Source organism: Setaria viridis, chromosome 7 (genome assembly GCF_005286985.2).
Source record: "Setaria viridis chromosome 7, Setaria_viridis_v4.0, whole genome shotgun sequence".
Taxonomy (NCBI): domain Eukaryota; kingdom Viridiplantae; phylum Streptophyta; class Magnoliopsida; order Poales; family Poaceae; genus Setaria; species Setaria viridis.
Genome location: NC_048269.2, coordinates 25,233,622 through 25,258,381, shown reverse-complemented (window position 1 = coordinate 25,258,381; position 24,760 = coordinate 25,233,622). Strand labels below are relative to the sequence as shown.

Below are 24,760 nucleotides of genomic sequence, written 5' to 3'. Positions count from 1 at the left end.
ATCGCGACGGCATGAGCCACCGGAGAGTCTGGCCGTCCTTGCGCAAGTGCGACGCGTGTACGATCCCGGAGACGAACACCGTTACGCACCCGTACCGGCATCGCAATGCCGAACCGGCCATGTCTCGAGCCTGCCTCTAGTCTTGGCGAACTTCTAGTCTCGGCCCAGATAAGAGATCCAGGACAGGGCGTAAGAAGAGTGCGATCCGAATGGGCCTGGGATCCTCCGTGATAGGCCCGCTTGAAGCAGCATCTGGTCAATCAGGGGATCATGCTAACTCGCGCGCGTGGCTGGGAGCCTCCCAACCATGGATCTCCGACGACCCACTCTACCTCCCCGAACTTTCCATTTTCGAAAAGTTTCAAATCCCACAACTTTCTATTTTTAAAATATCATAACTTATACATGTAATTTTAATTTATAACTTCGTAATAACAAAAATATGATATAATTTTTTACACAACTATGATGACATGCAGAACTTGTGCATATAACTTCTACATACAATTTCTAAATGGACAGCTTCGATTTTTTATTTTTAGAAAATTGTAACTTATATACACGATTTGTACGCATAACTTTTTCCTAACGACAACTTATATGATAATTTTTGTAGCATAACTTTTATTATACACACAACTTATAAGTATAATATTTACCATAAATTTAGTGGAAGTGTTGTTAAAAATTTGTGCACGTATGTTATATACAAAATGCTGTGAAAATCAGATGAAAAAAATGAAAAGAAAAAACGCACAGCTAGGCAGCCAGCAGGTGCGTGTTCCGCGCAGGCGCAGCACCGGGCTCCGGGCACGTTGGCTGTGGGCCCGTCGCGCGCTAGGAGCTGCGACAGTGTGAGTGGGCAGAATCAGTTTTGCGTCAATCAGGTGCGAGTTCCAGCTTCAAACCTCCATCAATTGCTCCAGCACCTTGAAGTCCTCCCATACTCCACCGAGAAAAATACTCAAAAGTGCATAAAAATCAACAAAAAATATTTATGCACATATAATGTAAGGAATTATGTTCCCGCAAATTTAAGATTAAACAAAATTTATACAAAGAGAAATGAAAAGGACAAATCATCACATGGCAATACATTTGGTTCATTCTCCCTCTAAATTAACTACATGGTATGCATTTTAGTTCATTTTATCAAATTTTGGATCAACTCAATGACCAAAAATAAGTGGAACTTAAATCCTAAATGTCATTGATGTTTACATTTTGCCATGCCATTAAGGTGAGCAAAAGTACACGTGGGAGCAAGGTTTTACGAATAAGCAAAAGTACAATTTTCTTCGAGGATACTCTTGCGATTTTTGATCAAGGAACCTTTGGTAGTGTCCTTGCAACTCTACCCCACGCAAAAATCGGCGGAGCGTTACCAAACGACACCACATTCTCCGACTCCACAAAACAATCAGTCGAATCATTCTTCCTTGATTACAATGCTCTCATGGAGCCAAAAACACTACTTCCCCCATTTTCTCTCTCTGAATTCTCCCCAACTCTTCAACGCTAGCCACATCGTTGCGGCCCATCGTCGTGGATCACTATCACCCGTTGTCACTTGCACCGTCAATTTGGGTCGCCCACCGTTGCTCCCCCCACCCGCGACTCGATATGTGCCATCTGCTAGCCGCTACTTCTCTTCCCTACGGCCCCTCTCTTTCAGGCAGCTCCTTGATGCAGCTCATGCTGCCCCCTCAAGACTGCTCCTCCATGTCGCCACTTGTTCTGACCTCTCAAGCGGCGGTAGGGTAATGGCGGTCCTGGAGCTTTAAGGATGATGTGGAAGATATGCACACATGCTTGGTCTCCAAGAGATTAGACGACGGTGCAGGTATGGTGCAGGACTGGGAACAATCTGGTGTAGAGCGCTTCCAAATGATTAAACTGACAAGTAGCGAGCGAGTGGAGCTAAAGCAATGTGGAGCTAGAGCCAATAGAAGCTGAGTTGGTGCTTGAGGCAATAATGGACTAGAAATTAATATCACAAAAGTCTAATTGATTTGAGTTGGTAAAGAAGGAAAGAATATATTCGGATGAAGGGCTAGTGCTTGACAATCCATCTGCGCATGCTTAGCCCCCAAGTAAGAAGTGAATGGTGGCAACGAAAGTGAGGACTTGACCGGTGGAGGAGTGCAATAGTGCAAGGGCAAAGAGCATTGGCTTCGTGTTGGCAGCGAGCTGTCACCGGCAACTAGAGCTCACCGACATGTTTGGTGCCGTGACACCACCCCTTCGGCGGCGGCAATGGAGGAGGTTCATATGTCGCCACCTTAACATAGCTTGCCAATTGATACTATTAAAAATTCCTATAGTGTTATTTAAATCATATTGATATATAATTCTTACAATATAATATAGAGTCATATAGAGATTGTACTTTGAAAGATGCTTCTAGATAAAAGATTTTACATATGAAAGATATTTCTTTGTTGCACATATGTTTTAAATACGAATGTGATAGGACTAGTAATTTTTGTATTTTTATTAATATAACTACACTGTGATTGATTATTAGATATCGATACGTAAGCCAACTAATCGGTGACTTTCTCATTGCTTAAATATGGGAGTGAACATGACATATGTTAATATTATCTTGATACCTGTGAAGAGAGGGCAGTGTCACTAAGATGAAAAAAAATCACATGAGTTCTCACAACTTGGAGAAGCTTGTGTGCTACTATATGTTTAGAATTGGTTAGTAATATGAATAGTACTAGGAAAACAGGAGGCGTCGCGCCATTCTTGAGCTAGCTAGTGGTAATCCTCTGTGGAGTGGATAAGATTATCTTTTGTATCCTGTAGTTGTGTCCCTATGATTGGAACCCTAATAACCATATAAGTGGGTGTTTACATGTAAACTGGGATGATTATGTTTCCTTGGATGAACATTTGTTACATCATACTAATAAAAGGACTATGGTGCTCATCTAAAACTCTGAGTGGGTGCAAACTCTTGTCTTGTCCACACACGAATAATCCAAAGCCGTCTCTTGTATAATAATATTTCTGATATGTAGCACAAAAATTCGAATTTACCATAAACATTAAGTAGAGGTCTCCGCAGTCCAGTCTCAACTATCTCAGATATGTAACACGTGTTGTTTGTGTTAGCTCCATAATGATCTGCATCTAACCAACTGTGGTGGATCCACTTCGGATTAGCTTGATTAAACATGCTTAAGTCGCCTAACATGCGACACCCATGCCTTAGCCAAGTTAACACGAAGTGCCGTTGGATTTTATTCGATTTAACCACTTGAACAGGACCGAGTTAGCAAACTCACACGAAGGTGAGTGGTTCCAGAGAATACAACCAATCCACAGAGTTAAACAACTTAACCATTGAGTTCGGCCATAAAACCAATCATCAGAGTTTTACAAGGTTCAAAAGAAAACAACCGAAGGTAAAACAGCAAGCGGAAGCTAAACGCAGGGGTCGGACGTCCTTGGTGAGGCCAGCCAAGACGTCAGTGATCCCTCTCCTCACCGTCCGAGGAGGGATCCCACTCAACCGTCCAACCCGGAGGGAGTTGGGGCGGCCAAGTGCCAGCAGAAGGGGGCTCGGGAACAACAACTTCACCTGAAAAAGAAAAAGCCACAACAAGGCTGAGCTACTAAGCTCAACAAGACTTAACCGATAGGGAGCGCGCTAAACTACCTCTTCTAGACATGCAAGGCTTTTTGGCTGAGTGGTTTGGTTGCCAAAAGCGCTAGGTGTAACCCTACTTTCAAGTTTTAGCTCCGGTTCTAAGTTTATTATCCGGTCTAAGTTTGCAACCTATTCTAAGCAATCATAGAACCAACCAAAGGTATATATATTATCAACAAAACCATGTCTTCATCAGATTCCTTATTTACTCAGGGTGACATAGCGATCAAGCAGTCTCAAACTGTGAGAGGCAGACAAATCGATTCGAGTTTCTTAACCATGCATGGCGAACCTAATCTCACGACATCCGCGCACCACAAGGGCCGCTTCCTGTGTCGGCCGTCCCCATCAATTCTCAGGCGCGTGTCAGGTCCAAACTTCCCTTGGCATGCAATGCTCCACAGTCCCGGCCTCTACCGTACTATGACCGCACTTGCACCCACATGGTGCACCATGGGAACCTCGTTCCAGGGACAGCAGGGGTGTAAGCCACGCCCTAGTTCAATCAGGTACTAGGCTTCCCCATCCCATACTAGGTATGAGATTAGTACCTTCAAACACTTGATCACGAACACCACCACTGTCGGGCCTTAGTAAGTTTCATAAACAGATGGGGCGATCAACCGACCACCAAAGAGTTACCTCAAACCCTGCCCCGTCCATCGTCCTTATAGTTGTAACAGAAGGGTAGACATCCAACTCCTACAACTCGCGAGTGACAGGAAATCACTCGGCTTTTACCGTCTCCTATTTAAGCAAAGCATCTACTCGGTTCAACAGCTAGTGTTCAGATCATGGGAGCTAAGTCATGCATCTAGGGTTCCAACCAACTCCTATACGTAAATGCACAAGCATGTTTTAAGGAAGGCATGTGCAAGTTTGGTGAAACATAGGGGATTCATGCATCCGGGGCTTGCCTTCGAGCAAAGAGGAAGGGAACTGCTCGACTTCTGGGGCAGCTTCGGCTTCTGGGGGCAGGAGCTCGGCTACAGCTTCGTCTTCTGGCGCCGGGTGCAGCTCGTAGTAGCCGTCGGCGAGACGCAGCTCTACACGAATGCAATGCATTAGTCAGTATAGACTGTTATTTCAACAGCAACACTTGCAAGTCTGAGCCCAGAAACTTGCGACAAGATACAGGAGGTTGGGAAAGTTCAATGGAGTTGATGGAGATCAAGAGGTAAGGGTCGGAGGAAAGGAACTTATGATCTGACCCTTAATCTAGAGGATTTGGTGTGCTAGGGGTCCTCAAACTCAACGCTGAAAGGTCCCCAAGTTTTACATATACACCCTCGGTTCGAAGAAAAAGATATAGCCGAGCCCTCGGGCGAGGCGGAGAAGGGTCGGCGGAACAGACAGGGTCAGGCGAGACGGAACCGGGGTCGGGCGGATAAGAGGGGTCGGGCGAAGCGGACAAGGGTCGGCAGAACAGACAGGGTCGGGCGAGACGGAAAAGGGGTCGGCAGCTTACCTTCGTCTTACAAGGAAAGCTTGGGGGTCGGGAAAGAGCAGGTTCTGGCGGAGGAACTGGAACACTAAGACTTGCAGCGAAGATGTCCGGCGGTGCTCCGGCGGCGGCGGTGCTTCTGGTGGATCACAAGTAAGCTTTTACGCAGCACGGAGGAGCAAGCGGCTGGGTGGATTGGGGAAAAGCGGTGTGGAGCGGAGAGGAGAGTTCCTCAGGGACTTAGTGTGGTGACGCTGTGAGCTCGAACAGGGAGCAAGAGAAATGGCAGCTAGGGCTCGCGCATTCCCTTTTATAGCGGCGCGGGAGTGAGAAGGGGAGCGGCGCGAAGACCGGGGGAAAAAGCAATGGAGTGCTCTGCCCGGGCGGCGATTGAGCGGCGAGGATGGTGGAGCAGAACTCCGGGGATGGCGCTAGCGGTCATTGAGCACTGGCGTCAGGGCGGCGCAGGCGCGGGTTTGCCGGTGGTTGAGATTTGGCGGAGGCGGGCGTCGTCGTGCGGTGGAGCTGATGGAAGTGACCGGGAAAACGGCGCTAGGGTCGAGGGCGCACATGTGAGAAGATAGGCGGCTGCGGGCGCGCGGGCGAGCGCGGAGCAACAGATTGTCGAGCGGCTTCTGACAGGGCGGGAAAAGGAGCTGTAGCTGCCGTGGTCGGGGTTGGCGGAGGAGGAATCGTCGTGTAGCGAAGACCGGGCGGCGCGACTGTGGCGAGGTGACAGAAAAGACGGGCGACATCGGGCTCTGCGGCCGAGAGCTGGTGATGTGATGATGGGCGCGGGTGGCGAGGTGCTGCAGAAAGGTTGCAGAGGGGCTTCCGCTGCGATTGGGAGGAGGGCACGAGAATCCATTCGGTCGCGGGCCGAGGACGAGGCGGAGCAGCGGGCGTCGGAAGAGTTGAGCCACGCGGCGGAGGAACTCTGAGGTGAGCATGCAACTCGAGTGCGCCTGTCGCGGAAGATTTGGGGGGAAAAAGATCTCGTGGGTCCACCGGTCCGATTGAAGGGAGGTGTTGGGGGAAGACTTAGAAGAATCCGGCGGGTGAGTTGGGGTCGGCGGGGTCGGAACTGGAGGCTAGCGGAGAGGGGTTGGGTCTCAGGGGTCGGGACCGGACTGGAGGTTGAACACTTAGGCTTGGAAAACTAAGACACGTGATCAGGGCTCGGATTAAGACTAACTTGAGAGATTTGGGGTCAGCCGTCACACCAACTGCCACTATAGCCTAATAAAATTTTCCCAGGAAGAATAGTGCTAGGTATCTTGAGAACCTTTATGGACAAATCTTACATTTTCCTCCATAAACATATAATAGTGATATAACATTATAAAATATAATCAGACAATTAACTAAGAGAGGATATTGTTCAAATTTATAGCATCAATAGAAAGTTTTTGACTGTTGTGGTGAGTGTATCTAGTCATGCTTTAAGTTTCAATGTAACACTTATTTGAATAATTAAATTTTCCATTGAGAAAACTTAGGAAATGCAGACATAAATTAGCAGGTATCATTGAGCCATAAGAGGCCTCCTGCTGATATCAAAACTTCATACTAAGTACTCCAATTCCTTCATCCTGTTGCATAGCTGTAGGTGCACATGTATAAAGTGATGCTGCATTGTATACTAAATAGATATGCATGCAGATAAAAATGTAGAAGCAACATCAATAATTTTTATGACTAAAATAATCAGTGAAGAATGGCTAGCACCTAGCTAACTAATTAAGCTATGTTCATAAGCACCATGCATAATCAAACATCGATTCTTGAACCAACGATATAAATGAAGATGTGATGCTACAAAGTGTTTGTAGATGTGGCCTGTAGCTTCTTGGGTATCGTAGCCATATTAAACCATGCAAGGAAACTTTTAGATTTGTTGAGCATTGATTGCTTGCGACGCATAAGATTGAGGGGTTGCCGCCGTCATAGGTTGTGGTGGCGCACTTCATGTTCTAAATCAGCACCAAGGTGTCCTCAGTCCGCCGCATCGGGGAAAAGCTTGCCGCCGCCGCAGGCCACAACGCCCGCGACCGCATCTGCAAGGTGCGCATCGAGGCCACACGCTTGGTGTGGAACACGACCTGGAGGCTGGCCAACCCCGTCACTCTAGCGCGGCCACCGTTGTGCCCAGGTTGGCCATGGACTTCTAGGACATGCTCAGCGAGTTCTAGTGGGTGCATGACGCCAATCGGCAATCTAGCATACAAATGCAGCAGCAATATGTAGTAGAATCATGGTGCAAGCAAGAGCCAGCCCTAGCTGCAAGACCATTCTTCAATGTATGCTATGGGAGCGGAACACTAAAAGAAGGATTGGAAGCAGAGGTGGCTGAGCGGCGCCCCAGCAACCCCAGAGTGGCCACTTTGTTTTACTTTTTTTAACCTTTTTAGTCTCGGTTGGTAATACCAACCAAAACTAAATGGGGTCTTTAGTCCCGGGTGAATGACGCGGGACTAAAGAGGGGAACTTTTGTCCCGAATGATTAGTCCCGATTGGTCCTTGGAGACATATGTGGCTTACCAACCGGGACTAATGGTGGATTTTCCAGTAGTGTTTCGTAACTAACGTATTTACACATATTTGTAAAATCATTCCTCCACTTATAGAAAGTCCTCTCTTAACATGCACATATATGCATAAGACATGTATTTTTGTCAACCATTGATCCCAATCTTAAGGATGGAGTCAACAAGTGCGCTTGTTGGCACCGCAGATATCTATACATAATATTAAAGTGCGGTTGTTTCTACCAACCTTCGTGATTATTTTGCAAAAAAGTTCCTCAACTTTTTTTATAATCAACCCGTAGTCCTAGAAGTTAAACTGTCGTAGTTTGTTGATGATTTGCAAAAAAAGTTGCTCAGCTTTTTCGTAATGGCCGCTAAGTGTGAGGGTGGGGATGGAGCAGCAGTCGAGCGCCTGGCGGAGCTGCACGGCTAGCGCGGGCATGGCCGGTGCCGAGCTCGAGGGGTGGTCCTGGCGCAGCTACGCCACCACATGTGGGGGATGGGGGTGCCGTGGCTTTCGATGAGGGCGGACTGGCGGCTTTCTCGGCGGTGGCGCTTGGACTCCCCGCGGTGGTGCTTAGACTCCCCGCGGTGGCGACGCGTCGCATTGCCGTCACCCTTTGCTGGAACCTGAAGCTAATCCCTTTGCATTGGAGCCACTGAACTGAATCTTGTTTGCCATCATATTTGGTGATGCCCATTGGTTTGAATTTCTCTAGGAGAGTAGTCTGCATGATGCATCTTGTGAAAACGGGAAAGTGGTCATTGTCATCACCCTCAGCTTCACGTTCGCAACAGCGATTGTTGATTATATCTCGAGCATCACAATTGTGGTTTAATGTTTCTTGAAGATCACTGATGTGCGAGGGTTCCAGATTTGCTCTACGGTGGCGTGGTTCTTCCGCAGAGGCTGTGCGACTACCCTCAGCTGCATCTCTGTTTCATCTTGGAGCTTCGAGTATACCCCTATATTGTCTTGGTTCTTCATGTTGTTGGTTTGAGAGTCTTGCATTGTCTTTGCTATCTTCATGATGGCTTGGGTTATGAGGTACGGATGGGATTGATGTTTCTTTGTCGAGGAGTTTGTAAGCGTGTTCTGCCAAATATAACAGAAGATCGTTGTATTTGTTTGGAGGCATTGATCATGCGATGAGGTCGATACAAGCGATAGCGGCAAGTGGTGTGTTATGTTCTCGTGTTTGAACTGCTTCGAATGCTCTGTCGAGGTTCATAATGGGAATTCTTGTGGCTAGAAGTCGATGACGTCGCCCTCTGATTGTTTCTTGCTCTTCTTTGGGTTTTCTAGGTGCTAGTTTCGCCCTCCAGGGCATTGGCTGATAGTTCATCTTGGAAGACTTCTTTCATTTGGCATTCCCGACGAGGAGTTCTTTGGTGGTGGTCGCTAGTTCCTGTTCCATCAATTGGCAAAACCAAAACAAAGAGTTCTGTATCCGGAGAGTAGCTTCTAGAACTGGATGTTATGACTTCAGTGGAGCCACCATCTTCATTGATCGGTGAAAGTAGAGTACCCTCTTGGTATGGGAGGATATCCAAGTGTGCAATGAGGCGTGATTCGTTGTCTTGGGCAAGGAATGATGGCTTCATGCCCAGCTAGTAGATGAATCTATCTTGGGGCGTTGATGTGATTACCAAGCCTTGTTGCGAGCCTGATAAGGGGAGTTCTTCAAAAGAGTTCGAGTCAGAGTTGCAGTCTTCAATTGACTCTAGTCCGGACTGGACTTTGGATGGAGTTTTTTGATAAATCGTGGCTATGTTTTGGAGTCCGAGAGGGAATTGATTTGAAGTTGATCCAGTCCACAAGATGGCTAAATTGCCTGCTCGTGCGGACTAGTCCGAGTTGTAATCGAACTTGGTGTTGTTGAGATCGAAAAATTCGAATTTCTCGATGAAATCTTCCTCCTTCTGTCGACGAGAGTTTCCACCAAGATGATTCTTCTCTGGTTCTTCGATAACGCAGCGTTGGAAACCTCCAATGCCGTCAGCGATGCAAAGCCAAGAGCCGAAAACAAACATTGTGCCCGCTTCGAACACGAATGCGGGCTTAACGATGACTGAAGCCATTGATCTCTCGCGGAGAATTTCAGCGACTCCCTCTACCTGGCAACCTATCAAGGGAGTACCTGAGATAGTATTTTGGTTGGTGGGTGTCGCCAAATTCAAGAAGTCGATGGTGACGCAGGGACACGATTTAGATAGGTTTGGACCGCTAGATCACATAATACCCTACGTCTTGTGTGTTGTATGCTTGTATTTGATTGAACCTATTTTGAGGGGGTCCCTGCCCGCCCTTATATATCCAGGGAGCAGGGTTAAGGATAGCTTTGAGTAGAAGAGAACTAGTCGAACAAGACTATAGAGTCATTTTCTAACTTGGTAGAGTAGTTTCCTTGTATTCCGACTAACCCTCTAGGAGTTCCATGTAGTCTACGTTTATCTATAGCGTAGTCTTCATGTCCTGATTCATCTCGAGTACGTCCCCTTGAGTGGGTCCGTACAGATCCTCTAGTGGGTCCGGGCATGTATGGTCGATAGGGGAGGCATCGCAGGCATAGCATAGTGGTGGAGGAGCTCCCTTATGATTTGTAGCATATCTCGCATGGCCATAGTGATGTATGCCACCACCCACCAGTGTGGATTCGCTCGCATGCCCAACAATAGTCCTCAACAAGAGGCAACGCTAGTTGATGTCATCTTCGTCAGCAACACTCACCGCCACCTGCCAGAAGGGCTACCGCTTCGGCCTCAGCAAGAAGCTCCACTACCCACTGCTGCATCACCAAGAGGGCAATATACAACTGGGAACCATATGCGTAGGACGACGAGGAAAAATCCACTGGAGCACGTCGCTGCTGATCTGCATGGGTACTTTTTAAGTCGCAAGAATTATAGATGAGAGAGGTAAATTAATGATAAGAGGGATCTTCTTGCTCCACTTATTTTGTAATATGATTGAGGACTTTATCATTGGTCACTCGGATACTGTGGTACTTCTTGGGGGCACACTTCATGGTCACTCAGGTGCAATGCCTTCTCTTCTACAACTTTTGTTCATCTTAGTACAACGCCCTCTCTCAGATGCCTAACAATAATCATGTTTTTTTGTTATGAAGGATTTGAGCCCAACTGATGGACAATCAAATCTTAAATATGATTTGTCCTTACATTTTGAAATTTTCAGCCGCAAGATAGTAGGTCGACTGCTATACCTTTACTATCTGAATCTGAAGATTAATTTGTAGGTAGAATATTTGGTCATCATTGACTATATTATGAGGAACAAATTGCAGAAGGATACTTGCATTGGTTGATTGCTCATATTTCTTGGAGCAACTAGGCCATGATGTTAGGTTGTAAGGGTGTATACACTCAGGCATGAATTGTTGAGTATATTATAATCAAGGATTGAACATTTATTTTAGCCTTACAATTTTTTTCTTTTTATAGGTTGAAAGTTTTGTGGACAATCTCTTATGTTCATAAAAACTTGCATATTCAGATAAGTTAAGACAGGAGTTGCATTAGTTCTGAATCTTACCAGAAGTTTTAATGCATGTTTGAACTAGATGTACGACACATTACATATGTATAAAAATTGAGATTCCACTTCAAATAGGCCATGTAGGATTCAAAGGAGTTGTCCGCTTATTATTATGAGAGGTGTATACAAATATTATGAAACATCCTAAACCAGATTAGGAAGTGAAACAATCGAACTAGGAGCTAGAGGATGACAACTAGAGAGCAGATAAGAAACCGTAGCAACGTACGGGTATTTATGCTAGTCTATTAATATGCTTCATTGTTTCCCTGTCCTGCACTAGCAAGATCACCCAATAAAATTGCAATGCTATATAATAGATCAAACTAAGTAATGATCCTTAGGAGGAAATCAATGGTGCTCGTCAAGCCTATGAAGCAAGCAACGGCGATGCGGGTGGTGGTGGAGACCTCCTAACACCTCCGAGCATAGATCATAAGCTAGAATTCTGGTAATGAGGTATAGAATTGAAGCTGATGTAACGAGATACCAGCAAAACAAACATCCACCTCCGATGCGGGCCACCTTCGGTGATGGGCACCTCTGATGCGTGCCTACTTTGGTGATTGGCACCTCCAATGGACGCAAGGTAACTGGATCGTAGAAGGTAGACCAAGCGAATGTGTGGTGAATGGCGTGATCAAGCTAGAAATCTCCAAGTTGAATAAGTCTATATACCAGACCCATTTGTAAAGCATATTTTTAGTATATTGTTAGTATGTAGTTAAGGATAAAAAAGTCAAGAGAAAAGCCCGTTGACCTTCTTAAATTAGGGATGTACCTCCACTGTAGGATATCGATACTTTTTCGATCTAAAAAGCCATGTAGGTATCTAAGCCTTTGTTGAGTAGTATTTTATCTCTCCACTGTTGGGTTTCTGGTTTGGTTGAAACCAATGGCTAGGGTGTGATGCATTGTGCCACTGGCGTTCTCGACGAGCCCATCTAGACACGTGACACCTCTTGGCAAGGATGATGAGGAGCTCGCTATGGATGCTGCTCTTGGAGCCAGTGAGTACCATGGAGAGCACGGTGTAGACGGATAGAGGTTCGAACATGAGGTTGCTGGCACTGTTTGCTCCATCGTTGAGGTAGTTGTTGGTGACAGAAAACTATTTCAGCAAGCACCGTGACAAACACTGTCAGGTAAGAGTTAGCATACCGCCATGCTGCAGCGACTTCCATGGTTACCTCATCGATGCCACAAGTATCTAAGAAGATCTCAATCTAAGATGCACGCTATATGTCCTCGTGCACACGATTACACGTCAAGTATTGTTTTCCTTGCCTCTAGATAATTAACATCATATTTTTCTAAGGAAATAGTGATTTGTAACTATACAGGTTGAATAGGATGCGGGTTACAGTCGATTATAATCTTCTCACTTTGAATTTACAAGAAATGTAACAATTATTATGGAAATACTTTTAGCTTATATTTGAATAAAAGAATAATCGCATATGTCTATTGTTTGCTTTAGCTTTGTCTTAAGTCCAAGTGTCCAACTCTACCTTCGATCAAGTTTTTTTTTAAAAAAAATATATTAATACCTACTACGGTACAGTGAGGACTATTGAGCTTCCTGCCTCGAGTCGCTCTCGCGTGAGGGCGACCCAGGGGCTCCATCCCGCACTGCCAAAGGCACTCCCAGGCCAGCCAGCGGCGGCGTTGAAGCCAGCGGCCGCACACGTCCTTCCCTCCTCCCCTTCCCTCCCCTCTCCCTTCACCCCACCACACCAAGGTCGTTCTCTGGTTGCTCCACAAGGTCGCTCCCCAACGTCGCGGGGCTTACGGCGGCGGCGGCGGGTGAGGAGGTAGCACCCTCGACCGATGGGGCGGGCGGGCCTAGCATGGCCGAGCCCGACCCTGGAGCCCGCTACCGCCCAACGGCGCCTGGGCGAAGGTGGCGGCGCAGGGCCCGGGGACGGCGCCTCCGGTCGATGGGATGCGTGGCACCGGTGCAGGCGAGCATGCCCTGGCTGCTGCCGCAGCCAACTGGTGTTGGAGGCGGAGGCAGCGCTTGGCGTGGGGGTGAGCCCACCCAGATCTAGGGTTTGACCCGACCTCCCGCCGCACCCATCCTCGCGGTGCTGCTCGTGGTGCCGCCACCCGACAGGGCGCCCGCGGCATGGACGGCGCTCTCCGTTCGCTGCCCGGGGCTTCCTGGCGTCGGGGCAATGGGTCTGCTATGGCCACGCATGGGGCGCACCCAAATCCGTGCTTCCCCGAGCCCTCCTACTCCGGTGCGGCGGCGGCCCCTACTATTCCTGCCGTCGGCGCATGGCCGGTTTGGGCCTCCTCCCCGCAGTCGAGGCCGCCCGTGGGTCAGGATGTCGTCGGCACATCCAAGGTCGCGTCTTTACGAGCCGGGTCACCATGCTACCCCCCCCGGCAAGGTTGGGATGTCACTGACACGTCCAAGGACGCACTTACCGGCCTACCCCCGCTGTTCGGTGCCGGCTAACCTCGTCGGCCTGTGCTTCAACTGCTTTGGGGATGACCATGTAGCTGCCCTCTTCGGTAGGGTCATGCCTCCTCCAGCCAGTCTTCTTCGCTAGTAGGGATGGGAGGATGGGTCTTCGTCCTGCCCATGGTCGCCGCCACCCCACGGCGGCTGCCGCTACCACGGGTCGTCCCTAATCATCGTCGTCGAGTGTTGCTGGGGCCCTCGGCTCCCCCCTCCCCCCGTGGTCGTCTTTTGGTCGTCGTGGTCGCCCCTGGACGTCTTTCGGTCATCATGATGCTGGTCGCTAGCCTACGGATGTTCTCCATCGTCGTCGTCGTGGATTGCTTGCTTCCATCCCATCGATTTGGCTCTCATCCAGGCCTTGGCGGTCGGCCGCGTGGAGTCGGTTTTGGGGTCTTTAGCGAAAGCTTTGCCTGGCATTCGTCGGTGCTGACAACGGTTGTGTTCCTTAACGTAGCTCACCTCGCTGGGGGCATTGTTGCGGCCACCAAATCTATTTGATTTTGCCAGGTGAAGACTTGGTATGCTCCTCCGTGGACAGACGGGCGATGGCGGCGTTGGCGTTTGCTCCCCCCTTGGAGGCATCATCCTGCATGACATTCTCACTCTACCTCCACTGGCTTCGGGTTGTTAGGCAATCGGTGATGTGCGTGTGTTCATGGTGTCCTTATCTCCCGCAGGATTCAGTAGTCTTAGGTCGTGTTGAGTGTGGTGGTGGTGCTGAAGTTTCTTTTTTCTGTTGTAAGTCGCACGTGCTGGTTCTTGTAACTCCACGTTTTAGGGTCTCTCCTCAAAATTGCATCATTGTATTTCTCTTCTTCTTAATGAAAAACGTGCTATCCAAGTCTTAAAAAACTATGGTACAACAAATCTACTACTACGTATATTACAACAAGTGATCTGCATGAATGCAGGTCGGACGGCGTGACTAAAGTTAACCACATTTGCAAGGAGCGTATGTGCTGTTCATTTTTCGTCGATTCATTACATAAATACCAGGCGCCATTGCCTGATCGTATTAACATGTGGTCCGTGCAGATCGGACTGATCGGTCGCCGGTCGGGATTGAGCTCGGTTCATCGAAATGAGAATGGGACGTACGTCCCCACCCAGATAAGAGCTCACGCCAGCAGACACCCGAACGGGCCGTGCTTGGTGCCTCGGCCCGTCTCGTTGACGACAAACGGTGAGCTCCCCGTACTACTACCGGTGGTGGCTAGCAGGTAGCAGCCATGCCGGGCACGCCGCACACGCTGCTGCACCTACTCGTCGTACACGCGCGCACACCTTGGAATTTCTGAGCAGGAAGCAGAGAAGAGCAACCACTAACCGCAACCAACCCAAGTTACCCCGCCGCAATACGATCGGCCAATCCAAACACTGGATGCCCACACTTGCAGTGTTTTTTTTTTTGAAACTTCACTCTTGCAGGTTGCAGCACAGAAAACATGTGAAACCGAGAGGCAGATCGCGTGTCAACTCCACGACGGACACGGGCGCACATCCCAAAGTTGATGCGACAACAACTCAGAGGAGTCAACTCTGCCATCGGCGAACCCAGGCCGGCAGTTGAGATCACCACGGCCGATTCGCGGCCGGAGAGGAATCCATCGACAGGGTCTCCATCAGTTCGCCGCGAGGGACGGCGATCACGGTACGGCCAGGCTACCTGCCCGGACGCCGGACGTCGCGCCTCACGTTTTGTTTGTTTGGAGCGCTAACACAGCGCGTGCACGGCGACTATCCCGTCAAGATGCCACTAATGTTTCTTTTGTCTGAGGAATGAATCGAACCCATACTGTTGCTGTGATTGTCGCATTGAAGGATGATAATTCCAGCAAACCACCCCCGGTACATGCATTCAAGGCACGTTCATGCTCATCTCTCTCCCTCTCGTGCAGGAAGTAAAGGAAAAGCTACTGCCACGGCGGGAGGAACATTGAAGCGTTCTGTCAGAGCGCAGGTGCGAGCCAGTTGCAATAAATAGGCCACCCGGGGCGGAGCAGCCCAGTGTTCCGTGTGCGCCACCACCGGTCGAGCTCTATCTTTGGAGTGAGCTCGTCGAGCCGAGCAGCCGCTGGAGGGGAGGGCATGGGCACCGAGGCCGGGGCGCGGCTGGGCGAGACGGTGCGCGAGCTGCGGGAGGCCTACGAGGGCGGCAGGACCCGGAGCCTGGCGTGGCGGCAGTCCCAGCTCCGTGGCCTCCTCCGGCTGCTCAAGGAGAAGGAGGTGGAGGCGTTCCAGGCGCTCCACAAGGACCTCGGCAAGCACCACGCCGAGGCGTACAGGGACGAGGTCGGCCCCGCATCGCCATCCACCCATCGTCTCACTTTCTTCTTCTTCTGCGTGCGTGCGTGCGTGCCATGGCGCCTTTTTTTGCTTCATCTTCGATTCCTCACCTTTGGTTGTCGGCTCGGTTTTTGTCAGGTCGGGCTGCTCAACAAGTCCGCCAACGGCGCGCTGCAGCAGCTCGGCAAATGGACGGCTCCGGAGAGGGTAAGCCGCGAAACTTTGCTTCGTCTAATTGAAATCGATGGATCGAGCTGCGGCTGCCGTTCACTTCTCTGACGCTTGTGTGTATATGCAGGTGTGGGTGCCGCTAGTCGCGTGGCCGGCGACCGCGCAGCTGGTGCCGGAGCCGCTCGGGGTCGTCCTCATCTTCTCCTGCTGGAACGTCCCATTGGGTATCAACAACATCCACACCTCTTTGATTTCGCTCTCTCCATCTGTTCGTACAAAAATCGCAGACTTGCATTCGTGATAGCAAACCTTGCAATCGAGATGTCACCGGCTTCACCTAGTATAGTATGGCACGCCTCCGACACGTTACATCGCCTTTTGCAGCCTGTATGTCGCCTACCGCTACGTACTATCGTAGTTGTGCTCCAACTACTGCTCTCTGCGCTGTAGTCATGTACTCATCCTACTGCTGCTCTACCTGTCTTTGTTTTGTTTGGAGACTTGGAGTCAATAGGTTTGGTGGCGTTCAAAGCGCTCGCACAGTCACAGACACGTCCGAGAGTGGGGATCACGGGCCCTGCCGACATCGACTGATGATGCAGTATCTCGCTGTATCAGTTTTGATGCCCTGGGCGCTGTAGTGGGGCCATTTCTCCCAGCCTGGCCTCCGTCCAATGGCTGAGAAATCACGCGCACGTACACGCACGTCCCCGTCAACAGTCGAACTGTCCATCGGGTACTAATCAGCCTGTCACTGGTACTCTGGTAGAGTACAAGTTAATTATGGCCATGTTTAGTTAGCTTCAAACTCCCAACTTTGACACTATGAAAAAGAAGATTCCCCATCACGTTAAACTTGCGGTATATACATGGAGTAGTAAATGTAGATGAAATTAAAAACTAATTGCACAGTTTTGTTGTACTTTGCGAGACGAATCTTTTGAGCCTAGTTAGTCAATGTTTGGATAATAATTTACAAATACAAACGAAATGCTACAGTTGTGCATTTATGGTAAAATGTTAATTTTGCCACTTCCAAATTTGAAACTAAACAAGGCCTATGAGGTAGCACTGCCAAAAGCCATCGCTTTCGCTTCACTAGTTCACAAGGCTGGAGCTGTCGGGATTAATGGGGCGGTCTGGTTGGTCATTCGGTGACTTGTTACTGCCTACTGGCACGTTAAAAACGTTTGAATCGAACTATCGTACTTGACGCAATAACAAAGCACAGTCAAGAGCCCGATACAGAGCAGTAGCAGGACCAGGAATCGGTAGTTTTATTTGTACCAGATTTGGGGCAGGGGCACCGGCACCCGCCTTCAGACTCTCGGTCGGCTCCATGTGCGCGCCTCCGTGGTGTGGGGGCGATCCCCGTCGTTCCAATGATACAATCGCTGAAACAGTAGCATGCACAGAGCAACGGGTTCAGAGTGTGCCTGAGATTTTCAGGGGCATGGGGCTAGTTCGTCTTCGTTCAGCATGCACTAGCGTGCGTGCCGTCACTGCCGTGCTGTCCTGTGCTGTGTCTGTGCGCGCCCGGCCGGCGGTCCACGTGGACGCGGCATGTGGTCATGTGGGTGCCCTTCCGTTCGAGATGATGGCGTCGTACCCTGCCTGGCTGTCTGCTCACCTGTTCACCTCGCGTGGGCTAAAATCGCCGCCCTGCCGGTAACCCAGCTCGTCATTTTACTACGCCGCAGGCCCGCAGCAAGCCACTAAAGCCAGTCGTAAACTCGTAAATGCAAGGGACGTGGTACCGGTGCTCTGCCACTACGGTAGATGAGATCGGGGCACGGTTGGTTTCGCAAGTACGGTTGCATCGTACTCTCAGTCGTTGGTCGTTCCACGCGCAGGCCTGTCGCTGGAGCCGCTGATCGGGGCCATCGCGGCCGGGAACGCCGTGGCGCTGAAGCCGTCGGAGCTCTCGCCGTGCACCGCCAAGTTCCTCGCCGATAACATCGGCAGGTACGTGGACCCCTCGGCGGTGAAGGTCGTCCAGGGTGGCCCCGAGGTCGGGGAGCAGCTCATGGAGCACCGCTGGGACAAGGTCCTCTTCACCGGTAAGCCCCGCGCGCGCATGGTACATGATGTATCTGCTGCCGCGCGAAACGGACGTTCACACGTGCGCGCTGTGTTTTCCTGGTTGCCCGACGACGGACAGGGAGCCCGCGCATCGCGCGCTCCGTGATGGCGGCGGCATCGAGGCACCTGACGCCCGTGGCGCTGGAGCTGGGTGGCAAGTGCCCCTGCATCTTCGACGCGATGCCCGGCGGGCGGGACCTGCAGGTCTCGGTGAACCGCATCATCGGCGGCAAGTGGTCGTCCTGCGCCGGCCAGGCCTGCATCGCCATCGACTACGTGCTCGTCGAGGAGCGCTTCGCGCCCGTCCTGGTGCGGCAGAATTCTGATGAACCAACCCAACCCACCAACATCTGCGTCGTATTACGTCCGGGTGGATCGCATGGAGCCTGACACTCGTATCTGGTTTTGCTTCCTCTGAAGATCAAGATGCTCAAGTCGACGCTCAAGAGGTTTTTCCAGGAGGCGGACCACATGGCGCGGATCGTCAACGAGCGCAACTTCGAGAGGCTGAGCAGCCTTCTCAAGGACAGGGCCGTGGCGCCGTCCATCCTGCACGGCGGCTCCATGGACGCCAAGAACTTGTGAGTTCTTTCTTGTCAACACTGAATGATTTCCCAACTGCACAGGGTGACCTGATCTCCTGACGAAACTGTCCCTGTAGGTACATTGAGCCCACGATACTGCTGAACCCACCGCTGGACTCCGCAATCATGACCGAGGAGATATTCGGCCCCCTGCTCCCCATCATCACGGTACGTTCATGAACAACGCTGTCGCAGCAGCTGCCATCTTTTGCTCCGGTGAACTGAAACGCTGCTTCCCCGGTTGTGTTGACTACCCGCAGGTGAAGAAGATCGAGGACAGCATCGCGTTCGTGAAGGCAAGGCCGAAGCCGCTCGCCATCTACGCCTTCACCCGGGACGCGGCGCTGCGGCGCCGGATCGTGGACGAGACGTCGTCCGGGACCGTCACCTTCAACGACGCCGTGGTGCAGTACGCGATCGACGGGTTGCCCTTCGGCGGCGTGGGGCAGAGCGGGTTCGGGCAGTACCACGGCAAGTACTCGTTCGAGATGTTCAGCCACAAGAAGGCGATCATGAAGCGGGGCTACCTCATCGAGCTCGCGCTCAGGTACCCGCCGTGGGACGAGAGGAAGGTCACCCTCATGCGCCACCTCTACCGCTTCAACTACTTCGCCTTCGTGCTCTCCTTCCTCGGCCTCAGGAGATGAGCTCGATTCCATTATCAGCCCGATAAATTGAACAGGGATTGGAGCCAATAAACTGATGGTGAATGAAGGAATATAAGCGAATAAAGAATAGTAGTATGCAGTAATTATGTTATTGTGAGAGCAAAGTAGCATATGTGCTGCCTGCACCCGATCTGGGATTTCCTTCTAGTGAGACAAACCGTAAAAATACTAATTTGCAATAATGTTTAGCAGCGCATTAGTCGGATACGATCCATACTACGTACTGTCTCCATTCCAAATTATAAGTCATTCCAAGAATCTTAGAGAGTCAAAGCATCTCAAGTTTGACTAAAATTATAGAAAAAATTATAAAGATTTATGACATCAAATAGGTATACTATGAAAATATAATTGATGAGAATCTAATGATACTTAGTTGACATCATAAATATTATTATATTATCATATAAATTTGGTCAAACTTGAGATACTTTGACTCTTCAAGATTTTTGGAATGGCTACAATTTGGGATGGAGTAGAAGTTTGAAGTGAGAAGGAATTTGAACTAAAATGTCTCTGATTTGTTTGTTACTTGTAGTAATACACTAAGTAAACAGTGTACAACAGTCGTGTTGTTTGCTTAATTTACTCGTGGGTTTTGAGCTGATTTTGTGAACAAAAATATACTGCGTATTCTTCTTTTCCGGCGCTCGCACAGCTGTCTTATGGAATTCGCCATCTTGTCTTATAGACCAACCATCGACGGTAAGGGCAAGTACATTGCTACACATCAGTGGTCTCATAGATCGTCTTATGCAGTGCCACGTAGGATTTTTTATGATGTGGAGGAGAGGGAGCGAGGAGAGAGAAAGAGGTCGTTGCTTCGCGAAACAACCACCTCATGAGCTAAATTGTAGGACTACGAGACAACTTAACAACCATTATACGAGTTATTGATGCAATGCAACTCATAATATTTTATTTTTCTTATGCACAAATTAAGGAATTATATACCACTACCAGACAACTTATAGGACAACCCATTATACAGGTTGCCTGTTAAATCATCTCAAGATTACGTGTCAATACATGAGATCGTCTATTAGACGACACCAATATACTTGCTCTGAGAACTCAGAACCGGCAGCCATTTTTACCACGTTTTGTTTTTACACAGGAATTAGTTTTAGACCACTCAGCCAATTTTTTTTTTTTTGAACTACAAGAGTGAGCTTGTGAAGAAACAGCAGCACACTGGGCCGGAAAAACAAAACAGGCCAGTACTGGGCCTAGGTAAACCTTATTGGGCTGATGTCCATCTTGGTCGAAGGGAAAACTCTGGGCCAATAGCAAAACGTTCGCGGCCTGTAAAAGCTTTCTGTCTTTGTGTCGTGCAATTGTGCATGGTTGATTCGTCAGGTTCAGATTTCCCAATCATCGCTAGTTGCAGTGCAGCTAATGGCACTACCTTTTGCTTCCTGAGCCACTACCACAAGCCTGATTTTGCACTCGTTTCTCTCTCGTGACCTTCTATCCGGGAGAAGATGTGCAAATGGGATATGTTCCCCTTTTACACGGGGTAAAAATAATCCTACACCAACAAAGCTAAGAAAGATAGCAGCAGCAAGGAAGGGCCGGCGAGCAGCGACCGCCGCCGCGCCGCCGAGGCTCCGTTGGGCAGAGCGGGGTACTGGTCCGCCGGCGGCATGACGCACTCGTGGCCGTCGAAGTAGACCCTCCTCGGGAACGCCCAGCCCCCCGAGAAGGTGAACTCGCCCTCGTTCTTCTCCAGTATCATCTCCGTCTGCACGTTCCCGTCCTGCAGCAGCATCTCGTTGTAGAACCGTATCCCCCAGAACATCCCCGTGTCGTCTGCAAGAACCAAATGGCAAAACCCCACAAGCCTCGCATCAATTTTCTTCTCGGACTCCGATTTTTGCTTCAGATTTGTGCTGCGATTTGAGCAACTTACTGAAGGTGCCGTACTCAACGAGGGGCTTGTAGTTGAAGCTGAACAGCTGCGTCAGGCTGCGCAGGTTGGGGTGCTGAAGCACCAGGTTCCAGTCGCTGTAGTTCCTCACCAGGTTGTAGTTGCTCACCGTCATCTTCACCCGCCAGTACTTCCGGTAGTTCACCTTCACGTGCCAGTGCACCCGGATCGGGCACATGTGCTCGGAGCACCGGACGAGCGGCGCGGCCGGCTCGTCGTCGTCGCCGCCGCCCGCCGGCAGCGCCAGCGTCCCCGGTTCGCCGCCGGCTACGCACCGCGGCGACGTCGGGGTGCCTTGGCAGCCGCAGCTGCAGCGCGGGCACGACACGATGTCGCTGTTGTAGAACGTCGACAGGGAGACGCAGCACGACTGCGCCCCCGACTCCCGGTACTGCGAGTACGAGCAGGTCACCTGCCACGTCACTGTCACGGCAGCAACAAACAATGTACCAGGTCAGGTGCGGCAGCGGAGCACGGTAACGGATGCACGGAAACACGGCACACGATCTCAGTAACCAAGACAAAACAGGTCTTACGGAGCACTTGGACGTGGCGGTTCTTGTCGACCTTGCTCCTGGTAGGGGGTACCTTGGTGGCGTTGCTGCAGGAGTACCCAGGCACGCCGACGTCGAAGCCCCACGGCATCTCGGGTTCCTTGCCGCCGCCGTCCTTGGCGGCGGCGTACTCGCCGACGGTCATCTGGAACGCGGCGACGGACGTCCGGTTGCTCTGGGTGAGGGACGACAGCACGCCGCCGCGGCAGCAGTTGTCGACCTGCTGGTTGTACGGCGTGCCGGGCGGCAGGTCCACCATGACGGGCCGCTTCTGGCAGCAATGCGGGCGGTTGCCGCCGCCGAAGCGGGAGCAGTCGCCCTGCTCCGTCGCCTCCGCGCCCCACGTGCCCCAGATCACCTCCTTGCCGGCCCAGTTCCAGCTCAGCCGCCACCCCGGCCGCTCGATGTGGCGGTACAGCTGGTTGTTGTGGATGCTCACCATGACCTGCGCGCCAGAGCAAATCGAACGGTTCCCTTAATTCGCTCAGGAAATCTATGCACGGACAGATTAAAAAAAAATCACCGCGAGCAAAGGGGGGAAATGGCAACTTGAAACATCAAACATGGGAAAAGCAGAGAGATTTGAATCTTTTCTTCGGGTGCATCAGCCGGAAGATTTCCGCAGGCGGTAAAAATGGCTGTGGCAAAAACTCACTACTCGCGAGCACGCATGCGTACCGTGTACGGGTTCGCGTCCTTGACGTCGAGGCTCTGGAAATCCCAGTTGATCGTGATGTCCCCGTTCGGATCCAGCGGGTCATAGGCACCTGATTCAACGCGATCAAACAATAAGCAACCACGATTCGGCCGGCCATTTCTCGATAACAACAGCGAACGATTGAAACGCGCAAGAAGAAGAAGAAAGGTCACCTGCAAATCGGGAGGAAGAACAGCACAAGAAGGCGAGCAGGACGAAGACGAAGCGCACCGTCCCCATCGTTCCGGTTCCGAAGCCGATAGAATTCCCCACACGCCGGGGCATCCCAGACGCCGAGCCGCCGCCCCGCCGTCTGAACGCGCTCGACGCTCGGTTTCGCAGGAGACAAGGGGAAGACGAGAGGGGGATACGAGGAACAAGACACCGGTTCAGTCAGTAGATAATCCGGTCGCCGACGGCCGATGTGGACGTTCGCCTCATCGATCTCGCAGCATTTGCCTCGAATTAAACGCCAGAGACGGGGGTTTTGCACGCAGATACGCCGCCACTGCTAGTCTGCTGCCGCAAAAAAACATTGATTACTCCTACTACTGCCGCCTGCTGGTGGCGGCCCAGTTGGCGTCTGCTCACCGCGTAGAAAGGAAAGAAACCCCGGATTGGCCATACAGGCCCCTGCACGCCCATTTGGCACGGTGTTGCCACATTTGGAGGGAAGTTTTGAATCGGAGGGTCACGCTCGCCGGCGTGTGGTCCCGGTCCGGGGCAAAGAGAAGTTCACCATGAATCGAGCAACCTCGCATGTAAAGCTGCTCGTGTCGATAGATGGCAATTGGCAGGTGATGAGGGACCTGCCGGCCCGATATCAATAGAGATAGATGACGTGACTTCCGAATATTTTGCCAAAGTCAATGGAGTGGCCTTTTTTTGCAAAGGCTTGGTACCTCGCAGCAACCTCGTATTTTCACCTTATTGTGGCAGAAATTTAGTGGCGACTGGTGAACGTATCTGGATTCGGGAGCAGTGGACTGGAACTTAGGATATGATAAAAAACACGAATGTCTAACAACTTTGCAAAAGAAATTATTATATGTAAAGTTAGTTTACATGCATCCTCTTACACTGGAACCCCCAAAGAAGAATGAAAACACATTGCAGGGCCAAATTCAGCCCGAGCGCTTTGTGTGAAACTGGGCCCAACGAGCGGACGGAGACAAAAGGCCCAAAGGCTGCTAGACCCTCGTCTGTAACTGTAAGGCCCACGCTCGGACACCATAGTAGGGTTGGGCCTGTCCATCATCAACGCGCACGGCGAGCCGGTGGCGACACAGCCGGACAACGGGCGCCAGCCAGCAGCGGAAGAAGCGAGAGAGTTCGCCGAGGCCGGCAACCGATCGACATGGTGGAATTCCTTCTCGCTTCCTCGCATGCTGACATTCTGTATCTTCCCGACGGCGCCCGAGGCGGCCCTCGGATGCCTCGGCAACATTCGACCGGTAGGCATGGGCACATGCCCAATCTCGACGGTACAGTGCGCCGATGCCAGTAGGGAGAGGTAGTCACAACTCACAACACCCCATGGATACTATATATGGATACTATATATCGCATATGCGATAGATAACCGCATATGCGTGAATCCCGCTTGTCAGCGTCATTACCTCCTCTGCCTTCTTCCACCTCCGCTCGCTGGCGGCGCCGCTGCACCGCTAGGTTAGGATCCTAGCGGGGTTGTCGGGGAGCTCCATTAGCTCCCGATCTTATAAAAGGGATAAAAGGGGAAGAAGGGAAGGTCGGCGGCAGAGGTGGGTTGCAGGGCGGGGCGGCGCTTAATAGCCGGTGGGCTAAGGATTGGGTGAGGTGGCAGGTGCCGCCAGTCGCGGGTGTTAGAGGATTATCAGGTGGGTGGTGGAGGAGGCGGGGGTGTGACGGTGAGCTCCCCAGCAAAGCCGGGTTAGGACGGCGGTGGGCGATGGGAGCGAATCCAGCGGCGGGAGCTGTTGGAGACGGAGGTCGAGGGTAGCGCGGGGCGAACTGCGACGCAAATGCTGGCACGGTGAGGCGGAGCATTACCTCGCAGGTTTGTCGTCTGTGGCGACAGCTAGCCCCCCCCCCCCCCCCCCCCCCCCCGCGGCCATGCCCAACCAAACATTTCTGAAAGTCTA

The 24,760-nt window shown here is 50.9% G+C and overlaps 2 protein-coding genes across 2 annotated transcripts; one reads left to right on the top strand and one right to left on the bottom strand.

Annotated features, from left to right (window-relative positions):
• The first annotated feature begins 15,516 nt into the window (after positions 1-15,516).
• LOC117865001 (aldehyde dehydrogenase family 3 member F1) lies at positions 15,517-19,663 on the top strand. Its single transcript, XM_034749067.2, has 8 exons — positions 15,517-15,957; positions 16,090-16,158; positions 16,250-16,346; positions 17,976-18,182; positions 18,284-18,513; positions 18,625-18,785; positions 18,866-18,956; positions 19,049-19,663. Exons 1-8 carry the CDS (start codon positions 15,754-15,756, stop codon positions 19,433-19,435), a joined length of 1,446 nt encoding a protein of 481 aa, XP_034604958.1. The 5' UTR covers positions 15,517-15,753; the 3' UTR covers positions 19,436-19,663.
• A 1,090-nt stretch (positions 19,664-20,753) lies between these two features.
• On the bottom strand, positions 20,754-24,685 carry LOC117865292 (COBRA-like protein 7). The gene is made up of 5 exons (XM_072295022.1): positions 22,811-24,685; positions 22,619-22,707; positions 21,884-22,385; positions 21,369-21,809; positions 20,754-21,268 (listed from the first exon to the last, which is right to left on the bottom strand). The coding sequence occupies exons 1-5, from the start codon at positions 22,920-22,922 to the stop codon at positions 20,988-20,990; spliced, it is 1,425 nt and encodes a 474-aa protein (XP_072151123.1). The 5' UTR covers positions 22,923-24,685; the 3' UTR covers positions 20,754-20,987.
• Between the last annotated feature and the right edge of the window lie 75 nt (positions 24,686-24,760).